The sequence below is a fragment of the Monodon monoceros genome, unplaced genomic scaffold (genome assembly GCF_005190385.1).
Source record: "Monodon monoceros isolate NGI ecotype Baffin Bay Population unplaced genomic scaffold, NGI_Narwhal_1 Super_Scaffold_4, whole genome shotgun sequence".
Classification (NCBI taxonomy): Eukaryota; Metazoa; Chordata; class Mammalia; order Artiodactyla; family Monodontidae; genus Monodon; species Monodon monoceros.
The window spans coordinates 36042725-36063656 of record NW_021703781.1 but is presented as its reverse complement, the minus strand read 5'-3'; the positions used below and the strand labels follow the sequence as shown (position 1 = coordinate 36063656).

Sequence of the window (20932 nt, the reverse complement as noted above, 5' to 3'; positions counted from 1 at the left end):
AAAAAAAAAAAAAAATACAACTCAGCAGTCCAAGCCAAGGCTAAAGCATTCTTTTGTGTCACTGTTGGGTGATACTCAAAAGCTGATTAAAATAATAGCACAAATGCTGGGTAAACTTACTGCTGACCTCTTTATGATTGAAAACATAAGCTGGGGGGAATTTGCAGTCACCGGGAAAGAGGCCCTCACCAGCAGGCTGAATGGTCTGTCTTCCTCTGGGACTTCAGGAACTCTCTTTCCCCTGACTGTGCGTGTTTGGAAAACACTCACTCTTAGGGCCCTCTGCTTAAAGATGTCACAGGTGGAGACAGGGACTGCATTTTGGAAAAATTCAGCAAGGCCAACTGGTGAACGAGTAGCCAGTGCAGCCGTCATCTCTGATGGGACCTGCATGCTGCAGTCTCTCCTTTCCTTGGCCTGATCCTTGGGAAAGGATTTTGGACCTGAGTGACCAAGAGTTACTTTCCTGTTGCTTTGTGATCTGTAAGGCTAGCTCTCTTGGGGTCCTTTCCTTCCACTGAGAACCCAAGGCTGAATGTCAGCTCATCCAGTCTGGGAGCCATGTGTGACTTCCCAGGACAAGAAGTGAATGCTGTGCCTTCCTGAGCTGTGTGTTCATTTATACACATACACCTTCACTGAAGGAGCGTGTGTGTGTGTGTGTGTGTGTGTGTGTGTGTGTGTGTGTATACAGGGTTTGTGTACACACACACACACACACACACACACTCTCTCTCTCTCTCTCACTCCCCAGCTCTGACTCAAGAATCGCCTTTAATCAGTGAGATCTTTTCAGGGAAATATATGGAACATTTTAACAAATTAAAAAAACAAGATCCTGGGACCTCCCTGGCGGTCCAGTGGTTAAGACTCCACCTTCCAATGCTGGGGGTGCTGGTTTGACGCCTGGTCAGGGAACTAAGATCCCACACGCCACGTGGTGTGGCCGAGAAAAATAAAGAATAAAATAAAGAGCAATAAAATGAAAACAAAACAAAAAACAAAAACAAGATCCCTCCTGATCCATCCACATGCTTTCTCTCTTCATCTCGGGGGCCTGAGCTATTTGCTGATTTGCATTCCCAGAGGGTTTCCTCGGACCCAGAGTCCTCTGAGGGGTCACTTACCTGCCATTTCTGCAGCATGGTCCTGTCGGAGCCGGGGTATCTCCTGTGGGACAGAAAATGATGGGGGTGACCAAATATCTCAAGGCACGAACGAGGGAAGAGGTGGAACTTTCTGGGGCATCGTGGCACCAGGGCACCCAGGAGAATCACAGACTTCCCAGGGCAGCAAGATTATTTCCCAAGCTCTCCCTGCCCCCTCGCTGCCCTACTGAAGGCTGGGTTCTTGCCATCCCTGTCGCTCTTATGCAATGGCAGAATGCGCTGCTGCCTGAGGCGTGGCCCCGAGGAGTCCCAGGGCCGTGCAGAAGCAGGCTCGGGGGCCTCACACCCCACACTGGGCTTTCACAGCCGCATCTTGGCCTTCTTTGCCCATGTGCACAACACGCATGTGAATACATGTCACATGTGAATATATGTGTGTGGTTAAGAAAGGCAAACAATATGGAAGGTCATGAAATATAAAAATAATAGTCTACCAACCACTGCTCCCACTCACGAAGTATCCACAGTTAATCTCCAGGAGAGTTTTAGCCATATACCAGCCTATATGCTCAAGTAGTTTTTAAACAAATGTTTTTGGTATGTGGGATCATCTTATTTGCGCGAGTCTCCTCCCTGCTTCCCTGGCCTGACGGCACGGTGGAGGCGGCCCACATTGCCCTGTGGCCACAACAGCAGGACACCCTCGTACAGATGGATGGGAACTCGTGGCAGCCTCCCCCGTGCTGGGCTTTGTCCTCACAAATGATGTTTCTGTGATCATCTTCGGACATAAATCTCTGTGACTTATGAGACTTACATCTCATGATGATTTCATGCCTTGAATCTTTGCGAGTGTAACCATGAGATACATTTCTGGCAATGGTACTACTAGGTTAAAAACTATGAGAATTTTCAAGTGTGCTACATATTGCCAAATTGTCCTCTTCAGAGGCTGTACCGATTTATGTTTCCACAAATACAATTAAGAAACACAGTTCAAACCAAAGAAACACCATTTTTGACCCATGTGGTAGGGGAGAATGTAAAAGCGTAACAGGATGCAGTGCTGGGGAGGGCGTGGGAAGGAACTTCTCCATGTGAAATGCCCCTTCCGCTCAGCAGGAATTTGTAGGGCCCAGTTCCTCGGCCTCTGAGGTCACTTGGCTCCTTTTCTAGCTGTGTTTTCTTTCCCCCCCCTGTCTCCCTGAGACTCCCCTTCTACTCCCCAAACCAGGTTCTTGTTCAGGCTGTTCCACTGAACCAAACCAAGTCCTGCCTCTCTCCAGCCATGCCCTCTGCCTCAGTCCTGCTCAGGAACCCACAGACCCCGCCCCCACATGCATCCCACGGGGACGTTCCACCCACGGGGACTGCACCAGGGTGCTTCAGGCATTCGTGTGGACAAGGCCTGGCTGCCCGGGAGCCCCAGCAGGGGCAGCGACTCTTCATCTTCCCATCACAGCAGTGCTGTTACATCATGTGTTCCGGGCTCCCCACCCTTCCTCATTCGGTATTTTCCTTGGCAGGCTCCCCATAAGCAGAAAGCAACTCCCTGGCTGGGGTTCACCTCTTCCCACCAGTAGAGAAATCATCCTTTTGGGCCATTTTATTCAGGCAGACAGTAACAACAACAAACAGGCAGAAACATGGTCCCATTTATTGCATTAGCTTGCAAAGGCTCAGGTGAAGATTTGGCTTTCCCGCCCTGTGAGCCCGCCACCACCCCAGTTCCAGAAGGCAGACTGCTTTGAAGGTTGTGAATGAGGACGGAGCCCAGGCTGGAGACAGCCAAGTGGACCACCTCGGAAAAGAATGTGTTCTGAGCCTTTCTGAGGATGTGGGGCTGAGCTACAAGGATGTGGGGTTGGTATGGCAAAGCCTGCGAAACTTGCTACTTTATTTTAGAAATCTGACAGTGGAAGGGGAATAGGGGAGCAAGATGTGCCCGTTAAGATCCAGGAAACGAGACAGCCTCTGTTTTTCTTTTTCATAAAGAGTTCTAGAATTTTATCCGTGGTCTTTTGTGACACTGCCATCCGGCGGAATGGTGTGCGGAAGATAAAGGCCATTTACCATCCCACTGCTCATTCCATCAGCCATGAGCTCCAAGGAAGATCTATCATTTCATTACCATCAGAAAAAAAACGCCATTACCAGCATCCAGACACCTCACCAAAGGTGAGTTCTCTTTGAAAAAAATTTTTTAAAAAATTCATGTTCATCTGAAGGCAATTACAGAACTCTTGGAATGGTTTATGTGAATTTTGTAAATATCTGGTGATTAAAGTATTTCTTTAAGAGTTGATACACTGCACTATCCCATTATTACAGTGTAAATTTTATATTAAACAAGGTGCCAGAGATGGCTCTTGGCTTTCTAAAGCCCTTCCAAGGTCCAAGGGAGGCAGCATGGGAAAGAGCACTGGTTTGGAGTCACTAGAACCTGGGTTCAAATCCTGCCCCCACCACCTGACTGCTCTGAACTACTGTTACCTCATCCTTCAAACATGGCTGACCCAGGAGTGCTGGGGAGCAAGTGTAACCACGGGTCTGGAACAGGCTAGCACAGGTGTGGACACAGGGCTCCCTCAATGGGCACAGTTCTAGTTGACGCTGACGCTATCCTAGAGCAGGGCTGATTTTCTTTTTACTCTGGGAGGAAGAAGAGTGTGGTGTAAAAGTGAAGACTTGCTTCTGGTCAAGACCTGCTTTGTTCTGCCAGTACCACTCTGTAAGATCTTAGAATAACTGTGCCACCTGTGAATCAGATCTCCTGCTCTGTCAGCTCAGGGTTTGCCATGGAGTCTATGGGGCAAGAGTCCAGGCCCTTGGGCAACCAGGGATGGTGTGGAGAAGAATGGATGAGTTCAAAGTCACTGAGGACTATGTAGGTCACTCTGTCTAACCTGAAGGTGGCCTAGCACGGTGGGCCCACAGAGGACATCTTACCAACCTCACTCCCATCCCAAGACAGGTATCTAAACTCCTCTGGATGACTTCCAAAGATGGGGCACTATCTCCAAGCTGAACTTTGTGTGTGGTCAACCGCTAGGCTGGGTTCAAATTCTTCCCTATTTTGAGAGGTGATTTTTATCTGCGCTGCTTCACTTTAAATCACATCTATGTCCTTGAACTCCTAGAAGTGGTCTGAAGCGTGAGTGCTGCCGTCACGTGGCCTTGGGGCATTTCCTACTCCTACTTCAGTGCCCATGGCTTGCCTCAGCGTCTTGCCTTTGACTCCGCCCCTTTGGTCCAGCTCCACCTGACTGATACCTCCATTCTACCCTGAGTCTGTCTCCCAGAGTGAGCCAGGGCATAGCCCAGGAACTCACATCTTCCCTAGGGAGCCTGGCAGAGAAGCCTACCAGGGGCCTTCAGAGGGTGGGCTAGTCCAGGCCAAAAGGGTCTCTGCCAAGGAACTCATCTGGCTGGAGGCTATACCCTCTCAGCCCAGGAAGGGGTGGGAGATCTGCCCATCCTCCTCCTCCTCACCTCTGGGACTAGCGGGCTATGGCTAGTCCTTAGGCACTAAGACAGTAACCTCGCAGACATCCAGGGAGGGCCCACAGGGAAACTGGGCCTCCTGAACTAAAGTGGACATGTTTAAAAAGCCTGATGCCTCTCTAAATTCTCCTGTGTCTTTTCTATTTGCAAAACAGTTATGAGGCCATGGTGAAATGGGTTAGTGAGTAACCCATGGGTGTCAAGAAAACACAGACCACAAGGAGAAGAAAATTCACTCATCCTGGCAAACTAGAAACGTGTCTACTAATGGTTTGTGCTGTGCCTCAAGACAGGGCAAGTACTGGCCAGCATCTTGTCCTGCCTCTTGCCTGGGTGCGGCTCTGGAGGAGCATGCTAGGGAAGCAGTCTGTGGGGTGGGCAGAGTTTTCCACGAGGAGCCAAGAGGCTGGTAATAGAAACACACTCCTGCTCCTTTTTCCCTCCTCAGAAGCAAATTTGGGTTTAGCCTAGTTTTCAGACCTAGACTGTAGGTCAACAGAAATCCATTAATAGACAGGCGTTCTTGCAGTTCAGAGATTTCCTCCTGAATTAACAGTATATTGACCTTCTATAATATTTCTATTATAACTTCCTGTCTTTATTTCTTTAACATGTAGAAATTTTGCATACAAACAATAATAATAATTGTCTAATGCACTGGAAACTGCAAAGACTTTTTGTCAATTGTCTAATTTTCACAACGACTCGATGAGATAGTCGTGATCTCCATCTTCAGATGTGGAAATGGAGGTGGGGTAAGAGGTGGAGTGCAGACTAGGGAAGCTCATGAGGGTTTGCTGAAGCCTGGTGCAGGCACCCATGAAAGCCCAGCACACCGGGCTGTGCAGAGCGCTTGCCGGACCACTCCTTGACCCCAGGCCCTGACTCTGAAGACAAGCGCACACAAACAAATTAATAAAACGACAACAAAAATCTTTGTTCTGGCTGGATTAGAGGGCAGTTACCTGACAAGTTGGTAACTTGTGTATATTTGGAGTTAGAAATGAACATGAGCAAAATTACCAAATTATTATTGCACAACCATGCCATAAACCTGATGCTGCCGATGCATGAAAAGTCTGGAAGTTTATATAACATAAAGTTACCTCTAGATGCTGAAACTGAGTGGCTTTAATTTTTATAAGGTTTTATATATCTGTATTTTAAAATGTATTTATCTAAATAAGTGGGACCTAATCAAACTTACAAGCTTTTGCACAGCAAAGGAAACCATGAACAAAACGAAAAGACAACCTACGGAATGGGAGAAAGTATTTGCAAACGATACAATCAAGGGCTTAATATCCAAAATAAACAAGCAGCTCGTACAACTCAACAACAAAAAAACAAACAACCCAATGGAAAAATGGACAGAAGACCTAGATAGACATTTCTCCAAAAAAGAAATACGGATGGCCAATAGGCACATGAAGAGATGCTCAACATTGCTAATTATTAGAGAAATGCAAATCAAAACTACAGTGAGGACACACCTCACACCAGTCAGAATGGCCATCATTAAAAGGTCTACAAATAACAAATGCTGGAGAGGGTGTGGAGAAAAGGGAATCCTCTTACACTGTTGATGGGAATGTAAATTGGTCCAGCCACTATGGAAAATAGTATGGAGGTTCCTCAAAAAACTAAAAATAGAGTTGCCATATGATCCAGCAATCACACTCCTGGGCATATACCCAGACAAAATCATAATTCCAAAAGATACATGTACCCCTATGCTCACAGCAGCACTATTTACAATAGCCAAGACAGGGAAACAAAATGTCTACTGACAGATGAATGGATAAAGAAGATGTAGTATATACATACAATGGAATATTACTCAGCCATCAAAAAGGATGAAATAATGCCATTTGAAGCAACATGGATGGACCTACAGATTATCATACTAAGCGAAGTTAGTCAGAAAGAGAAAGACAAATACCATATGATATCACTTATATGGGGAATCTAAAATATGACCCAAATCAACATATCTACAAAACAGAAACAGATTCACAGATATAGCGAGCAGAGTTGTGGCTGCCAAGGTGGAGGGGGGTAGGGAAGGGAAGGACTGGGAGTTTGGAGTTAGCAGAGGCAAACTATTATATATAGGATGGATAAACAACCAAGTCATACTGTATAGCACAGGAAACTATATTCAATAATCTGTGACAAACCATAATGGAAAAAATATGAAAAAGAATATATATATGTATAACTGAATCACTTTGCTGTACAGAAGAAATTAACACAACATTGTAAATCAACTATACTTCAATAAAATTTTTAAAACTTAAAAAAAATTTTAAAGGTATTTTTCTTGTGTATTTTCTCCCTTAATGTACTGATTTTATTTTTGCTTATTTGTGTTTTATGACTTTCAGATTACTTATTTTCTAATTTAAATTACGTGCTTTTTGAATATTCTAATTAGAAATGCACTAAGTTGTAGGAGTTCAGGTAACTTTTAATTTTCTAGTTATCTTCATTTGCTCATTACGTTAAATCCATTTATTGTCTAAATTAAATGATCTATTTTCTTTCATTTTGGATTAAATAGGATGGTGGTGGTGTTCATGTATTTAAAAATTTTATAGTTAATTATATTTCTAATTTAATGATTTATTATATTTTTTAATTTAAACTTTTTCATTTTGCTTTTTTGTACTTGCCAAAATTTTCATTGCTTGGGTTAACTTTGCATTTCAAAATATTTATTTGCTTATTATTTATTTTTAAAATTCAACCTGGGTAATACAATTTAGAGTGTTTTTATATTTTTGTTTCTATATATGCATTTTCTAATTGTTCTACAATGTTATTTTATTATTTGCAAAATAATTTTAACATTTATCCTTTTTGCCAAATTTCTCAATTTCTGGGAGTTTAATTTAAAGGAAAAGAAACTGAACAAAAAGACTATAAATGCCCAGATATCTTCCTTGCAGCCTTATTCATGATAGTGCCAAATTGGAAACAACAGGAAAAGCAAAGTCCACCAGAATCAGTATTGCACGTTCATTCAAAATGTCGAGTTTAGAAACTACATACTAGCATTGAATGGCATAATATTAATTAAGAAAAAATCATTATTGAATGTCTGATTTTTATGAGCATTATAGTCACTCTAATCATGGGAAAAGGGTGTAAAGAAAACTGCAAGAAATAATTAAATCCAAGTAAATAGATAAAAGACAGCCCTCTCAAAAACCAAAGAGCAGAAAGGAATACTGGGGCAAATTACAAGGAAGTCGAATGATATTTCATGGGACTCAATGCTACAGAAGACAGACATTTGTCCCTTCAAAGAGGCAAACATGGTTCTTTCCCCTCTGTTAGCAACGTCTCCTTCTGGAGGTCGCCATGGAAAGCAGCCGTCCTGGTACTGTAATCCCCAGGGCACTGCTTGGGGAAGCCAGGAAGAAGCCCAGTGCAAGCCCCAGGGACCCCAGACCCTGTCCTGCAGACCCTTTCGGCACTGTGTTCTCTCACCTTGCAGGCTGGCGTCAAGATTATGCTAATTAACGCCAGGTCCCAGGTCTCTCGTTGCCTGGTGACAAAGTTTCACAGTTGAGGAGGAAGAACCGGCGGAACAGGGTAAGTTTTCCTCTGGTTGCATTTATTTTACTTTAACTCTGCCAAACTACAACCTCTTCAAACTCTTTTTCTCTCCTCTTTTTGAGTAAGCAACTTTGGAAATGCCTGTTCTCCTGGTGTGCTTTATTTACAAACCCCAGACACCAGCTAATTCATTATGTAGGAGAGGAGGAAGCTGGCCCCGAGCCCCAGGCAGGAAGGGCAGCTAGCTGGGGACCCAGCTGGGCGTTCTCCGGCGCCTGGGCCATGGACAAACTTGGGAGGTTAGTGTGGGAATCTGTGGGGCTTTGGGGTCATGCTTTATGATCTTTCCAAAGTCTCAGTCTCTTTGAACGTTGTTTCCTGCTCCACAAGCAGGTGGAGACTAGTGTTTGAACTGCTTCCTCACCCACCCAGTTATCCCTTTAAGGAGACTGCAGTGCTCGTTCAGTTAGGAGGCTGCAGCCTGTGAAGACAACCTCAGCAGACCTCACTTGATTTCTGCTGACTGTGCTGGGGTTTGGAGCACAGTCTGTCTTTTGAGAAGTCTGGAGGCAAACCATTTCTACGAGTGATCCTGAACACTGGAACCCACGAACAAATGGTTGAGTCCTAGGCTGGGCTGGGCCTTGTAAGGAAGGATTCTTCATGGAACACACTAGAATCACGCCTCACGTCTCTATTTCCACAACAGGCAAAGGTAGGTGCCCCTACTTTGAGTCTTTGTGACTTTGGACAAGCTACTTGGCCTCTCTGAGCCTCAGGCACCATGTCTGTCCAGTGGAGATGAAAAACAATAAATAGATCAGGCAGGTGTAAGAATTATTCACAGTGTCTTTAAAATGCCTGGCCCAGAGTAGGTGGTCAGTATAATCCATACACGCAGTCTGAAGGCAGGAACCTAATTTGAATGTGTTAAATTGATTTGCAAATGGTCTGGCACATAGTAGGTTCTCAATACATTTACAAACCGTATGGCTGTTATATGAACCAGGTGCTGATGACCAGCTCTCCTGTGAAGAAATGGGGAGTCAGAAAGGTCAGGAAACGTGTGCTAAGTCATACAACTAGGGAGGGACACAGCTCTGACTGGTCTTCAAGCTGGGGTGACTCTGGGCTTGAGCCTCAGCCTGGAGGGGGAAGGGAGGAGCTGAGGCTGCCCCTGTCCACTCTTCAGTGTGCCTGAGCCCTACTGTTGTCTAGAGACTGACCTTTAAGGCCTGGTGCTTGGCGGTGCCAGCTTCCTCTTGGGGCTCCAAGGGTCTCCCACTGTTGCCCACCGCTCTTCGCTTGGCAATGCTGATGAAAGGGGAGGACTTCATGCTCCTTCCCTCTACCCATCATCTGGGTGGGTCTTCGTCAAAGCTAGGTGATATTTCCTGGTCCCTGGTACTCTTAGAACATGAGGCGTGCAGCTGAACCACGCCCCTCCAAGTGGGCATGATGGGCTACCCAGCTGCACCAACCATCACCAGCTTTCAGCTCATGGCCAGTTGGATTCATTGCCAATTTTCAATTTTCAAGCTCTCTACCTGTCTCACATAATAGAACTCATCTCAACCCCCAGAGCCGGGTGAGATAACACACGCGTGCCTTCTTTTCAGTGAGGGATGAGCCTTAAGGATGGGGCTTGACCTGGGCTGCTATGAACGTTCCCACAGAATCTAGCTCAGTTTAGGGTAGCGTCTGGAAAACATGATGAGTCAGGAGCTTCCTTGTCGGCCCACAGAGCCAAAGTTTGACGTTGTCAAGTCAAACTTTCATGGATAAGCCAAGTGGCAATAAAGCCCACAGACAAGGGCTGGCTCTGCTTGACTAGCATGTGACTTTGGCAAGGGATGTGCTCTGGGGCTCGGTGCGTTACCTGTTAAGTGGGCTGGATGAATTAAATGAGATAATGCAGGCAACGTATTGTACCTTCCATAAAGTCCTCTGTTTTCATCTTCGACCCTCTCCTTGCTGTCCCTGCTCCAGCCACCCCCGCATCTCTTTTTTCTCCCCACTGTTAGGACTTTGCACTTGGTATGCCCCTTTCTAGGTGTGTTCTTCCCCAAATCCTCCCACATGGCCTCTTAGTGTTCAAGTCTCAGCACAAACGTCACCTGGGAGAGGACTTCCCCATCTATCTCAGTCTAAATTAGTCCCCCCAGCCCCCATCAACATTCTCTCCTGACCCTGGGTGTTCCCTTTCACATGATCAGGTTTTATTCTTTGCAGAGCATTTAAACCACCTGACATAATCTTGGCTCTTTTTGTTTGTTTTGTTTTTCTTGCTTGATTTGCGTCCTCCTAAAATAGGAGTTTCACGAGAAACATGTCTGTCATGCTCACTGCATATCTTCTCATCTGACCTGACCTGTAGAATGGCTCGAGTACAAATTGTTGAACAAATGAATGAATGAATGAGCAAGTGAGTTGCCTGGGCTCTAGCAAGCTCTAGAGGTTAAAAGTGGACAAAGGTATTATCATATCTACAAGTTGCTGTTACATTTCTTTTCTTTTGTTATTATCACTATTATTACTAATAATTTGTGTTTAAAAGGTTGCAAAGACTTTTGTGCTTGGGAATCAGCAAAGATTGTTCCATAAATCCTACATCTGGGATTAATGATCAGTGGGGAGTGTCTTGGGGCTACTAATTTGAGGGAGGCAATCAATACGGTGCTGTTTGGTGACTCTATCAGCATTATTTACCATCATAAAGGTGCCAGATTACCATTCACTGAGTACCCAGTGCACACTAGTCACTTAACATAGAGTCATCACTTCATCTACTCTTCACAACAACTTGCAATTTTCTAAACCATTTTGCAGATCAGTAAACTGAGCTCATGATTAAAACCAGGTTTGGCAGTGAAGGTGGGGATGGAGCCCAGTTCTATTGGCCTCAAAGCCTCCACATTCCCTGCTGTCCGAGTGCCTGTCTTCTATTGAGTTACTTTACACATAGCAGGAAGGGAACAGACAGAATGGCTAATACATGGGTAATATCCCTATTTGTAAAATGCTGAAGAGCTTCCCTGTCCTAAACAAAGTGTGGGCCGCTATGTTGCCTTTGTTCACATCATTCCTAGCAAGTTGTACCTATCTGTCCAAAGTCGCCCGAAAAGGGTTCTCTCGTCTTAATGATAGTCCTGAATGTTTTAGTAATAACTTCAAATAAGCCTGATAAAGACTCAAGGAGGAAAGGGAAACGTGAATTCAGAAAATATTTCTACAGAAAAAGGATTAGAAGTCACAGCATTTTTGAAAGACAGGTGCCTTACATACAAAGAACCCCAAACCATCCTTTTGCACCCTTTTTCTTTAACCTAAAGTATCCCTTTGAAAATGAGACCATGGTCCTTCCAATGCCCTTCACCTCTGGATGGGGGGAAAGTTCAGCTGAGGTTTAAATAAACAAACACACACATTGCACCATACTGCTGTCACCCATATGTAAGAGGCTATGTGGTTTTTATATCACAGTCATCTGTGCTTGACCGAGAGGTTTCAGTGCAGTGGTGGGCGTGCTGGTTCTGAGAGAACATCTCTAGAGGGAAACAAGAGTGGCTGCGTACCACGCCCCCCTCCCCTGACTCTCTAGCATGGCCAAGCTTGTCGGAGACTCAGGAGAGAATGGGGCTGTCCCGGGGCTGTGTTTCCTCCTGGCTCAGGTAGAAATTAGAGAGGAGAGGGCACGGCCCTGTCTATGGTCACTCTGGGGGAAGTGTAGGGACTGGCCTTCTCTCCTTGGTTTGACACGCCCTGGAGATTCTTCTCACAACAGCTGAAGTATCATTTGAAAAATATGCCAGATCATGTCTGCCCTGGGTTTTGTTTTTTTAAAATCATGTCTTTGGCCTCCCTTCCTTCCTTCTCTCCCTCCCTCCTTCCTTCTCCCACCCTCATGCTGTCCCTCCCCATCCCTCTGTCACAGAGCCTTTCCATCTGGAGCATCCTCTATCTGAAATCCCCTCCCTGCCTCCCTGCATCCTCACTTCCTTCCATCTCTGCTCAGATGTCTTCTGTTCAAAGATGCCCTTCCTGGTCACCTCTTCAAAAGACCACATCTCCCAACACCTCTCTCTTATTTCTTTTGCCCCTGCTCTTTCTGTTCTTGGCGCTCTTTGCCACCTGGTGTTGTTTGTCTGCTTTGGTTCATCTCCCTTTTAGGATGTGAGCAGAGCCTTCATTTAGTTTGCTGCATAAATCAGCGCCTCGTTGATAGTAGTTATCCAATGTGAACTACTGATGAAGAAATGAATTCCAAAGGGCCGGGGAAGGTTTGGCTGTTCCCTTACAGTTGATCCTCAGGGCTCCCCTTCAAGGTATCTCACAACTTCACTGGTAGGCGGGTTTACAGCAAAGCTTTCCTCAGAGCTAGGGACTGTTGTACAGCAAATGGGGGTACCGCACCACGGGGCTGGCCAGTGCACACAGCTGGGTACACCTGGGTCTGCACCATGTCCACCCCTCAGCAAGTTCTCACTGGGGCCAGATGGGGTCGTGGTGCAGAAAGAATGCACATATCACTGGGCACTTGAGAAATGCCCCCCACTCTGCGATCCTGGGTGCGTGGGTGGCTCTGTGCTTCAAAGGAGCTATATCTCTTTGTCCTCCAAATAAAGTAATTTGACGTCTGCACCTGGGAGGTGGGAATGCCCCAGCAAGTAAATACGCTGGGCTGTGGTGTCTGAATCAGGGTTCTACCCAGTTGGAATCCTGGAGTGCTGGCTCCACTGTCACCAGTTGTGCTGTCCTGTCCAGCTGTGGCTCCTCCCTGCACTCCATCCCCCACCGTCACAGCAAAGTCCTCCGAGGCCCTCACTCACCCACACGCCACCCTTCAGAAGCAGCCACTTTTGTTATTCCATTTACGGAAGTCGGGGCTGAAGCTCAGTGGGGCTCCACAGACTGTTCAGGGTCACCTGACAGTAAACGGGGAGCTGGGTGGCGACCCACGTGGGTCTAAAGCCGCTGCGCTTTTCGCCCTGCCAAGCCACTTCTCTGAGCCCAGCTTCCTTATCTGCAATGGAAGCCACGGCTGTGAGGAGAGAATGCAATCGGGTCCGTCTGGCAATAGCAGTGCTTAAACCACGGTGACTGAAATTGAATTAATGCTCACCTCTTGGGGTTTAAAGGTGCCAGCACTGACTCTGGTGCTTTGTTTTCCGGGTGTCAAGGTTGCTTTGTGTGCTTTGAATGTGTTGGTTGATGAACAAGGCATTTCTAGTCTGTTAAACTAATAATCTTAACATTTTATTTTAATTGTAAGGCACCTATTCCCTTCTGTTCCTTTAACAAATCCAATTAAAACAGAGTACATTCAGAATTACAAAACAGATGCTATTAAACCAATAAGAAACCATCATCTTTTGTTATTGGGCCATGTGACCCCTGGGAACTTTTGCTCCAAATAAAAGTTGAATTCTTATTACCGGCCGGGGGGAAGAGGGCAGTTTGACAGATAACGGCTTCCCAGGCAGCGCACGTGCAGACCCACACTGGTGCTGAGGGTGCAGAAGCACACGGTGTTAGGGGTGGAGGAAGGCACACATGCGTAACATAAGATCCTGAGCACTGCGCTGATCAAATTAACCAGATAATTGCCAAATGAAGTGAACCTGATAATTTCCACCAGACACTCTGTGTGCTGTAGCTCTGATGTCATGCAAAGAACATCCCACCCAGAAGCCCTGGAGTAAGGCGAGCGGTGTGAGCTTGGATAAATCACTTTACACCCACGCCACCCCCAGGTCCTTGTCTTTGGGTGGGAGGAATATTCCTACCCCAGAGGAGAGCTGTGAGCACTGAATGAAATGGTGAACTGGAGGGCGCCTGCTGTGTGAAGGAGGCATGAAGGGCCTCTAAGGGCTGGCGGAGAGAATGTGTGTGCTGGGGGCTGTAGGGGGTGGAGCGCATCGTAGGACCCACACTCGGAGAAGGCCTGCTGTTTGGGAACCGCGGAAGTGCGTCTTACAAGTGTTAGGTGTCCAAGGGAGCCCACGCTGTGAAAATCACACTTCTGGTGGCTGCACACAGCCTCTCAGGGCCCTGCACAGCCGGCAGCCCTCCCCCCGCCTCCCCACACCGGCCCAGGGCAGCAGAGGGCCGGCTTCTCTGGTGGGCACGTGGGAACGCTGTGGGCCAGGGCTCTGGGGCCATGCTGGGCGAAAACCTGCATCTTTACAGGAAGCTCACACCATGGGGGCTCGTGGGGACTGGAGGGGCCGAGGAACAACAGATTCCTGTCTCTATCACCGCCCACTTGGGGCACAGGCCCATTAAATGAACTGGCTGGTGGCATTACATGTACCCTTTAAACTGTTCCTCTCTCTCTACCTCCTTCTCTCCTTGTCAATCTCCATGCTCTTACACTTAAATGACTCCACTAATGCTAGTAAAATACGTTTAAAATCCGTATTATTCAGCTACATTCAGATATATACACATATATATATCTATGAAAACAAGCACCCCACACGTTGGTCCCTGGACAGTGGGATAACAGGCAACAAGCCTAAAGAAAAGGCAACAGAAGGAAAAGAGAGGCAGGATAGTGTAGTGGGATGATCACAAACTTTGGTATTACACACCTAGGCTTGTAGGTGTGTAATAGCTAGGTAGCCTAGGTTTGGCTGAGCTGTGTTGTCTTGTGAACTTGGGGAAGGCACTTGACTTCTTTGAGCCCCAATTCTCCTATATTAAAAATAGGACTGACACTTTGCATAATTACTATGGAGATTAGAGATACAGAAATGGTCCAGCAGCATGCTTGCAGAAGTTACTTTGGTACATATCACCTGAATGAAGAGTAGTAAGTGGCTCTTGACATTGTGAAGCATTTCCAAAATTGATGTCGGAAAACCCCCATAACTGTGGGGTCCCTGTAAGACTCCACCCCCACTGTCCACATCTCTCTCCTGCTGTCATTCTCTCCATCATCTCTGCCAGGTGTCTGGTGGCAGTGTTGCTGTTAGCTGCACAGAAATCTTTCTGCCTCTAGTCTGTCCCCTTCCTAGCAATCTGTCCTTCTGCTCACAGGAAAGCAGGGCTTGATATAATGTAGCTGGGGGCAGAGGTGGAAAAAATAAAACCACTTAGTGGTTATACCTCCAGTGAGTCTATACTCCAAAAAGCACACAAAATGGTAAAGCAAGTAGTAAAGCACACAGTTCCTGGCCCAGAGTGGGTGCTGGACAAACAGTAATTCTTTCCTCCAGTTCAGACGATGCCTGAGTTGAACATTCGTGCCTGTTTTAGAGGTCTGGCAGAGCTTCTAGACACACCCACTCAACAGAGAGCCCCGCAGTGACCACTCACGTCTCCACCTGCCACAGGGCTTTTCACATGAACGAACAGCTCATTCTGGGAAGGGGTGGAGGGCACAGGGAGTGATCTGAAGGCTCATGGGAAGTCACAGCAGAGGCGAGGCTCTCCCCTTACATATCTAGTGAATGGGTCTTATGAGAGTTGGGAGAAAGAATAATGACGTTTGAATGAGTGACTTCACTGAGGGAAGTTTGCATTACTTCCCCTTAAGAGATGTCCCACAAGCAAAAGACATTTCTCATCCACATGGCAGAAAGCCTGTTATGAAGTTAGTCCCAAATATTGACGGTGACTTTGGGGGTTTCAGTTGTACAATATGTCTAATCCTGGTCTCAATGCATCGGTGAAAAGGGTGAAGTAATTATTGTGAGATTGTGTTAGCAAGATGTTTAAAGATATCAGATATATATAAACAAAGTCAGTCTTAAAAATATACATGAGGGCTTCCCTGGTGGCACAGTGGTTGAGAGTCCACCTGACGATGCAGGGGACGCGGGTTCGTGCCCCGGTCCGGGAAGATCCCACATGCCGCGGAGCGGCTGGGCCCGTGAGCCATGGCCGCTGAGCCTGCGCGTCCGGAGCCTGTGCTCCGCAACGGGAGAGGTCACAACAGTGAGAGGCCACAACAGTGAGAGGCCTGCGTACCACACACACACACACACACACACACATATATATATATATACACGAGTGTGAAGCATCAGATAAATTCTAGTATCATAGTGCAGATAATGATCTTACAGCTGAAAATGCTTTTGCAAATATTCTGAAGGCATTAAAATATAAGTTGCCGTTACATTTTTAATTTAGATATCCATGGGGTGTCCCACCATGCTGTTTGATTCACAATGACTAGACAGAAAAAGTAATTAGAAATTAAAGTCAAACCAACTGGTCCCGTTTTCCTAAAGTATAAAAACCAATTGTACAAGACAAAAAGTACATTTAGAAACTTCTCATATTTGGGTTTCCAAGCTGTTCATATGAAATGAAACCTATTATTTGACTACCCATCTATCTGTCTGTTCATCCACCTGTCTGTTCATTTATCTACCTATCCATCTATCTGATTATCTGCTGACATTTCTTTCTCTCTATAGTTGCCAGCTTCCCTGGTGTGGACTGATCCCACGCTGATATTTGAGGATGCTATGAATTGATAATAACAGTTCATCTAATCAGGTTTAGTTGTACTGAAAGATCATCAGTTTCACACTTCTTTTGCCAATACTTACTCTCCTACCCAAAGGGCAGACCTGGGCAGGATGCTGACCATTCAGAGTTGTATAAGAAAAGGGGTGTCCCTGGGCTTTGGGGGCTCCCGGCACTGGTCTGCTTCTAGTGGTTCTCACAGCTTAGAGGGGTCAGAATGGACCCTGAGCAACACACCCTGCCCTCCACAACCAAAAGCAAGGGTCCCAGCCAGGTAAAGCGGCCCTGAGGAGAAGCATGAAGAGGGTGGGGGCTGAGCATGCTTCATCTGGCCTGGGGCTGTCTGGGGGCCCAGATGCACTGAGGAGGAGGTGAGCTGCTTATCCCGGCCAGCCCCTACTTTGCCTGCAGGTGATGAATGAATGAGCAGGCTCTGAGCCAAAGGACCTGGTGGGGAGAAGCTCCTTAATGGAGAAGTCCCTGTGGACAGCCCCATGCTGCTTCCTCCCCATCAGTCATCAGAGAGGGGAGGGCTTCTTACCATGGGAGGGCTGTGGGGGACCAGTCACAGCTGGGCTCACCTGGCTGGATCTCCAGTCTACTGGAAGCATCCTTCCCATCTAGGCCCTTCTGCCCATACTTGATGTGTTTGTCCTCCCTCAGCTGAACTTTACCTTAAATACAAGAAATACAAAAGACAGCCTAGGCTTTTTGGGACTCAGAATTTGGCCGCCAGAATCAGTAACAACCTAGATTTTAGCTCTTTGAGCTTAGAGACTGGCCCCATTTACTGTTCACCTGTATAAATAACACACAGGCTTGGTACCTAGTAGGCTCTCGATATACTTACTGAATTGAGTGTACAAATGAATGAATGAATGCAGGAATAAGCACATGGAGTTGGCTTAAATTAGTCCCAAAGAACTAACAAGGATCATGGACAAAGGAAACTTTACTACTTTTTCAGATCCATGGGATAGAGGTGTCAAATAAAATACAGAACTATGCAATATTTGGGATATACGTATACTCAAAACTACCCACTGTTTATCTGAAGCTCAAATTTAACTGGGCATCTTGCAATTTTATTTGCTAAGTCTGGCAACCTTACCATGAGAAATCATTGATAAACATGATCAGAACTCAGGCTCCCCTGATCTCAGTCCACATTTTTTAAAATTAAGATTCTAACTCAAGTGCAGTAGGACAGTTTTTCTGATATGTCACCTTGTGTATAGCTGTTCCCCGCAGTGTGCCTGTGCATACACATGGTAGACACGCATACATACCCAGCAGTGCCCACATGATACACGTGTGGATGCCCTTCACAGGGCAAAACAAGCCTGAGTGGGGGCATGAAAAAGTCACAGGCTTCCAAGCCAGGCTGAGAACGACAGAAATAGACTATGGAGTCCCAAATATTTTTAAGTTTTTTAAAAAATTTAAATTTACCTACAGCAAAGTTGCTTCTTTTGTATACAGTTCTCTGAGCTCTAACATGTACAGCTTCACGTAACCACCACCACAGTCAAGGTACAGGCAGTTCCAACACCCCAGAAAACTCACTTGTGCTGCTCTGTTGTTGTCAAACCTTCCCCAGCCCTATTCCCTGGTAACCACTGATCTAGATTCTATACCTATGGTTGTGACTTTTCCAGAATGTTGTATAAACGGAATCATTCATGATGCAGACTTTTAAGACTGTCTTCTTTTACTCAGCAAGATGCTTTTGAGAGTCATCCAAGTTGTTGCATGTATCAATAGATTTGTTCTCTTTATGTTTAATAGTATCCATTATAAGGATAAGCCACAATTTCTTATCCATCCACTGAAAGACCTTCAGGTTTTTTATTTCTGTTTTTGGCAATTATGAAGAGAACAGCTATAAACACAAGTTTTTGTGTGAACATGAGGTTTTAGTTTTTTTGGAGGGTAAATACCTAGTTGGGGGAATGCTGGGTCATATGATAAGTATACAGTTAATTTTATCAGAAATTGCCAAACTTTTTCACAGTGATTGTACCATTCTGAACCCCCAGTAACAATATATGAGCATTCTAGTTGCTCCACACCCTTGCCAAATCTTTGTATTATTGGTTTTTATGTTTTGTTTTGTTTTAGGCATTTTAGTAACTGTGCAGTGGTATCTGTGATTTTCATTTGCATTTCCCTAGTGACTAATGATAACTGAGCAATGCTTTGTGGTTTTGTGGGCTTACTGGCCACTCATATAACTTCTATGGTGAAATGTCTCATTAAATCCCTTGGGCATTTTTTTTTTTATTGTATTGTCTTCTTTCTTACTGTTGACCTTGAGTTCTTTATAGATTCTGAATACTAGTCCTTTGTTGGATAGGAATTTTTGTTTGTTTTACAGAGCAAAAATTTCAAATTTTGTTGAAGTTCAATTTGTCAATATTTTCTCTTACGGGTTGTACTTTTGCCAAATTCAAGGTCATGAAAACCTTCTCCGTTTTCTTTTAAAAGTTTTATGGTTTTACATTTTACATACCTATGATCCATTTTGAGTTAGAGTTAATTTCATTAGTTCGAGATTCAATTTTTTTGCATATTGGATAATCAATTGTTTCAACACAATTTGTTGAAAAGTCTGTTGTTTCTCCATTGAATTTCTCTTGAACTTCTGTCAAAAAACAATTGACCATTTTGAACATATTTATATGGATCTAGTTCTGGACTCTGTTTTCTATTCCACTGATCAATATACTATCCCTTCATCAACACCACATTTTGTAATTACATGGTAAGTTTTAAAATCAGGAAGCATGAATCCTCCAACTTTGTTTCTTTTTCAAAATTGTTCTGAATTTCTAGCTCCTTTTCCTTTCAATATAAATTTTAGAATCTGTTTATTCATACATACAAATAATCCTGCTGGAATCTTTATTGGAATCACATTGATCTTTAGACCAATCTGGGATGAGTTTACAACTTAACTACATTAAGTTTTTCAGCTCATGAATGGTATGTTTCTCCATTTGTTTAGATCTTCTTTGCTTTGTTTCATCAGTGTTTTGCAATTTTCATCACAGAAATCCTGCACTTTTTTTTTTACTTACGTGAAATATACAAGTATTTAAATTTCTTTGGAGCATTATTATTTTTCAAATTTCAGTTTCCAATAGCTCATTGCTAGTATACAGAAATTCAGTGGAGTTTTTTTTGTGTAAACGTGTATCCTACAACCTTGCTAAACTCACTAGTTAGTTCCAAGAATGTCTTCTAAACTCTGTAGGATTCTCTACCTGGACAAGCAGCTCATCTGTGAGAAGGACAGTTTTATTTCATTCTTTCCTATCTCTATGCCTTTCATTTATTTATTTATTTGCATTATTACACTGGCTAGAATTTCCAATATAGTGTTAATAGGAATAGTGAGAGTTTACCTTCTTGCCTTGTTCTCAAACTTAGCGGAGAAAGCATTCAGTCTGTCACCGATTATATTAACTATAGGGTTTTTCTTTTTTTTGTGGGGGTCCTCTATCAGGTTAAGGAAGATAAACTGGATTACTTGTTTGCTGAGAGTTTTTTCATGAATAAATGTTAAGTTTTGTTACGTTTTTTCAGCATAGATATGATAATGTATGTTCTTCTTTTTAGTCTGTTAACGTGCTATATTACTTTGCTTTCTGAATATTGAATCAACCTTGCATTTCTACTTGGATGTCATGTATTATTCTTTTTATATATTGGTGGATTCAATTTGCTAATTTTTTTTTTTTTTTTTTTTTTTTTTTTTGCGGTACGTGGGCCTCTCACTGTTGTGGCCTCTCCCGTTGCAGAGCACAGGCTCCGGACACGCAGGCTCAGCAGCCATGGCTCACGGCCCCAGCCACTCCGCAGCATGTGGGATCTTCCCAGACCGGGGCACGAACCCGTGTCCCCTGCATCAGCAGGCGGACTCTCAACCACTGCGCCACCAGGGAAGCCCAATTTGCTAATATTTTGTTGAGAATTTTTATGTTCATGTTCATGAGGGATATTGGTCTGTCGTTTTCTTTCTCTGTATTGTCTCTGTGTGACTTTAGTATCAGGGTAATGCCGGCCTCAGAAAACAAGTTAGGAATTGCTCCCTCTTCTATTTCTGAAAAAGTTGGTGTAAAATTGGTGTTGCTATCTTTAAATGTTTGGTGGAATTTGCCAATAAAACCATCTGAGCCTGGAGGGTTTTTTTGGAAGCTTTTCAACTGTGAATTCAGTCTCTTTAATAACTATAGGTCTTTAAGGGTTGTCTATTTCTTCATGGGTGAGAT

General features: G+C 44.7%; 1 protein-coding gene across 9 annotated transcripts in view; it reads right to left on the bottom strand.

Moving 5' to 3' along the window:
- WDFY4 (WDFY family member 4) overlaps nt 1-20932 on the bottom strand; it is a 278318-nt gene that overhangs the window by 36578 nt on the left and 220808 nt on the right. For all 9 annotated transcript variants that reach the window (XR_003797097.1, XR_003797100.1, XR_003797098.1 and 6 more), the window contains one exon: nt 1128-1170. Coding sequence is in view for 5 of the 9 variants with exons in the window: in XM_029245825.1 (XP_029101658.1) it covers nt 1128-1170 (43 nt within the window). In the remaining 4 variants the exon portion in view is untranslated. The remainder of the gene's footprint in view (nt 1-1127; nt 1171-20932) is intronic.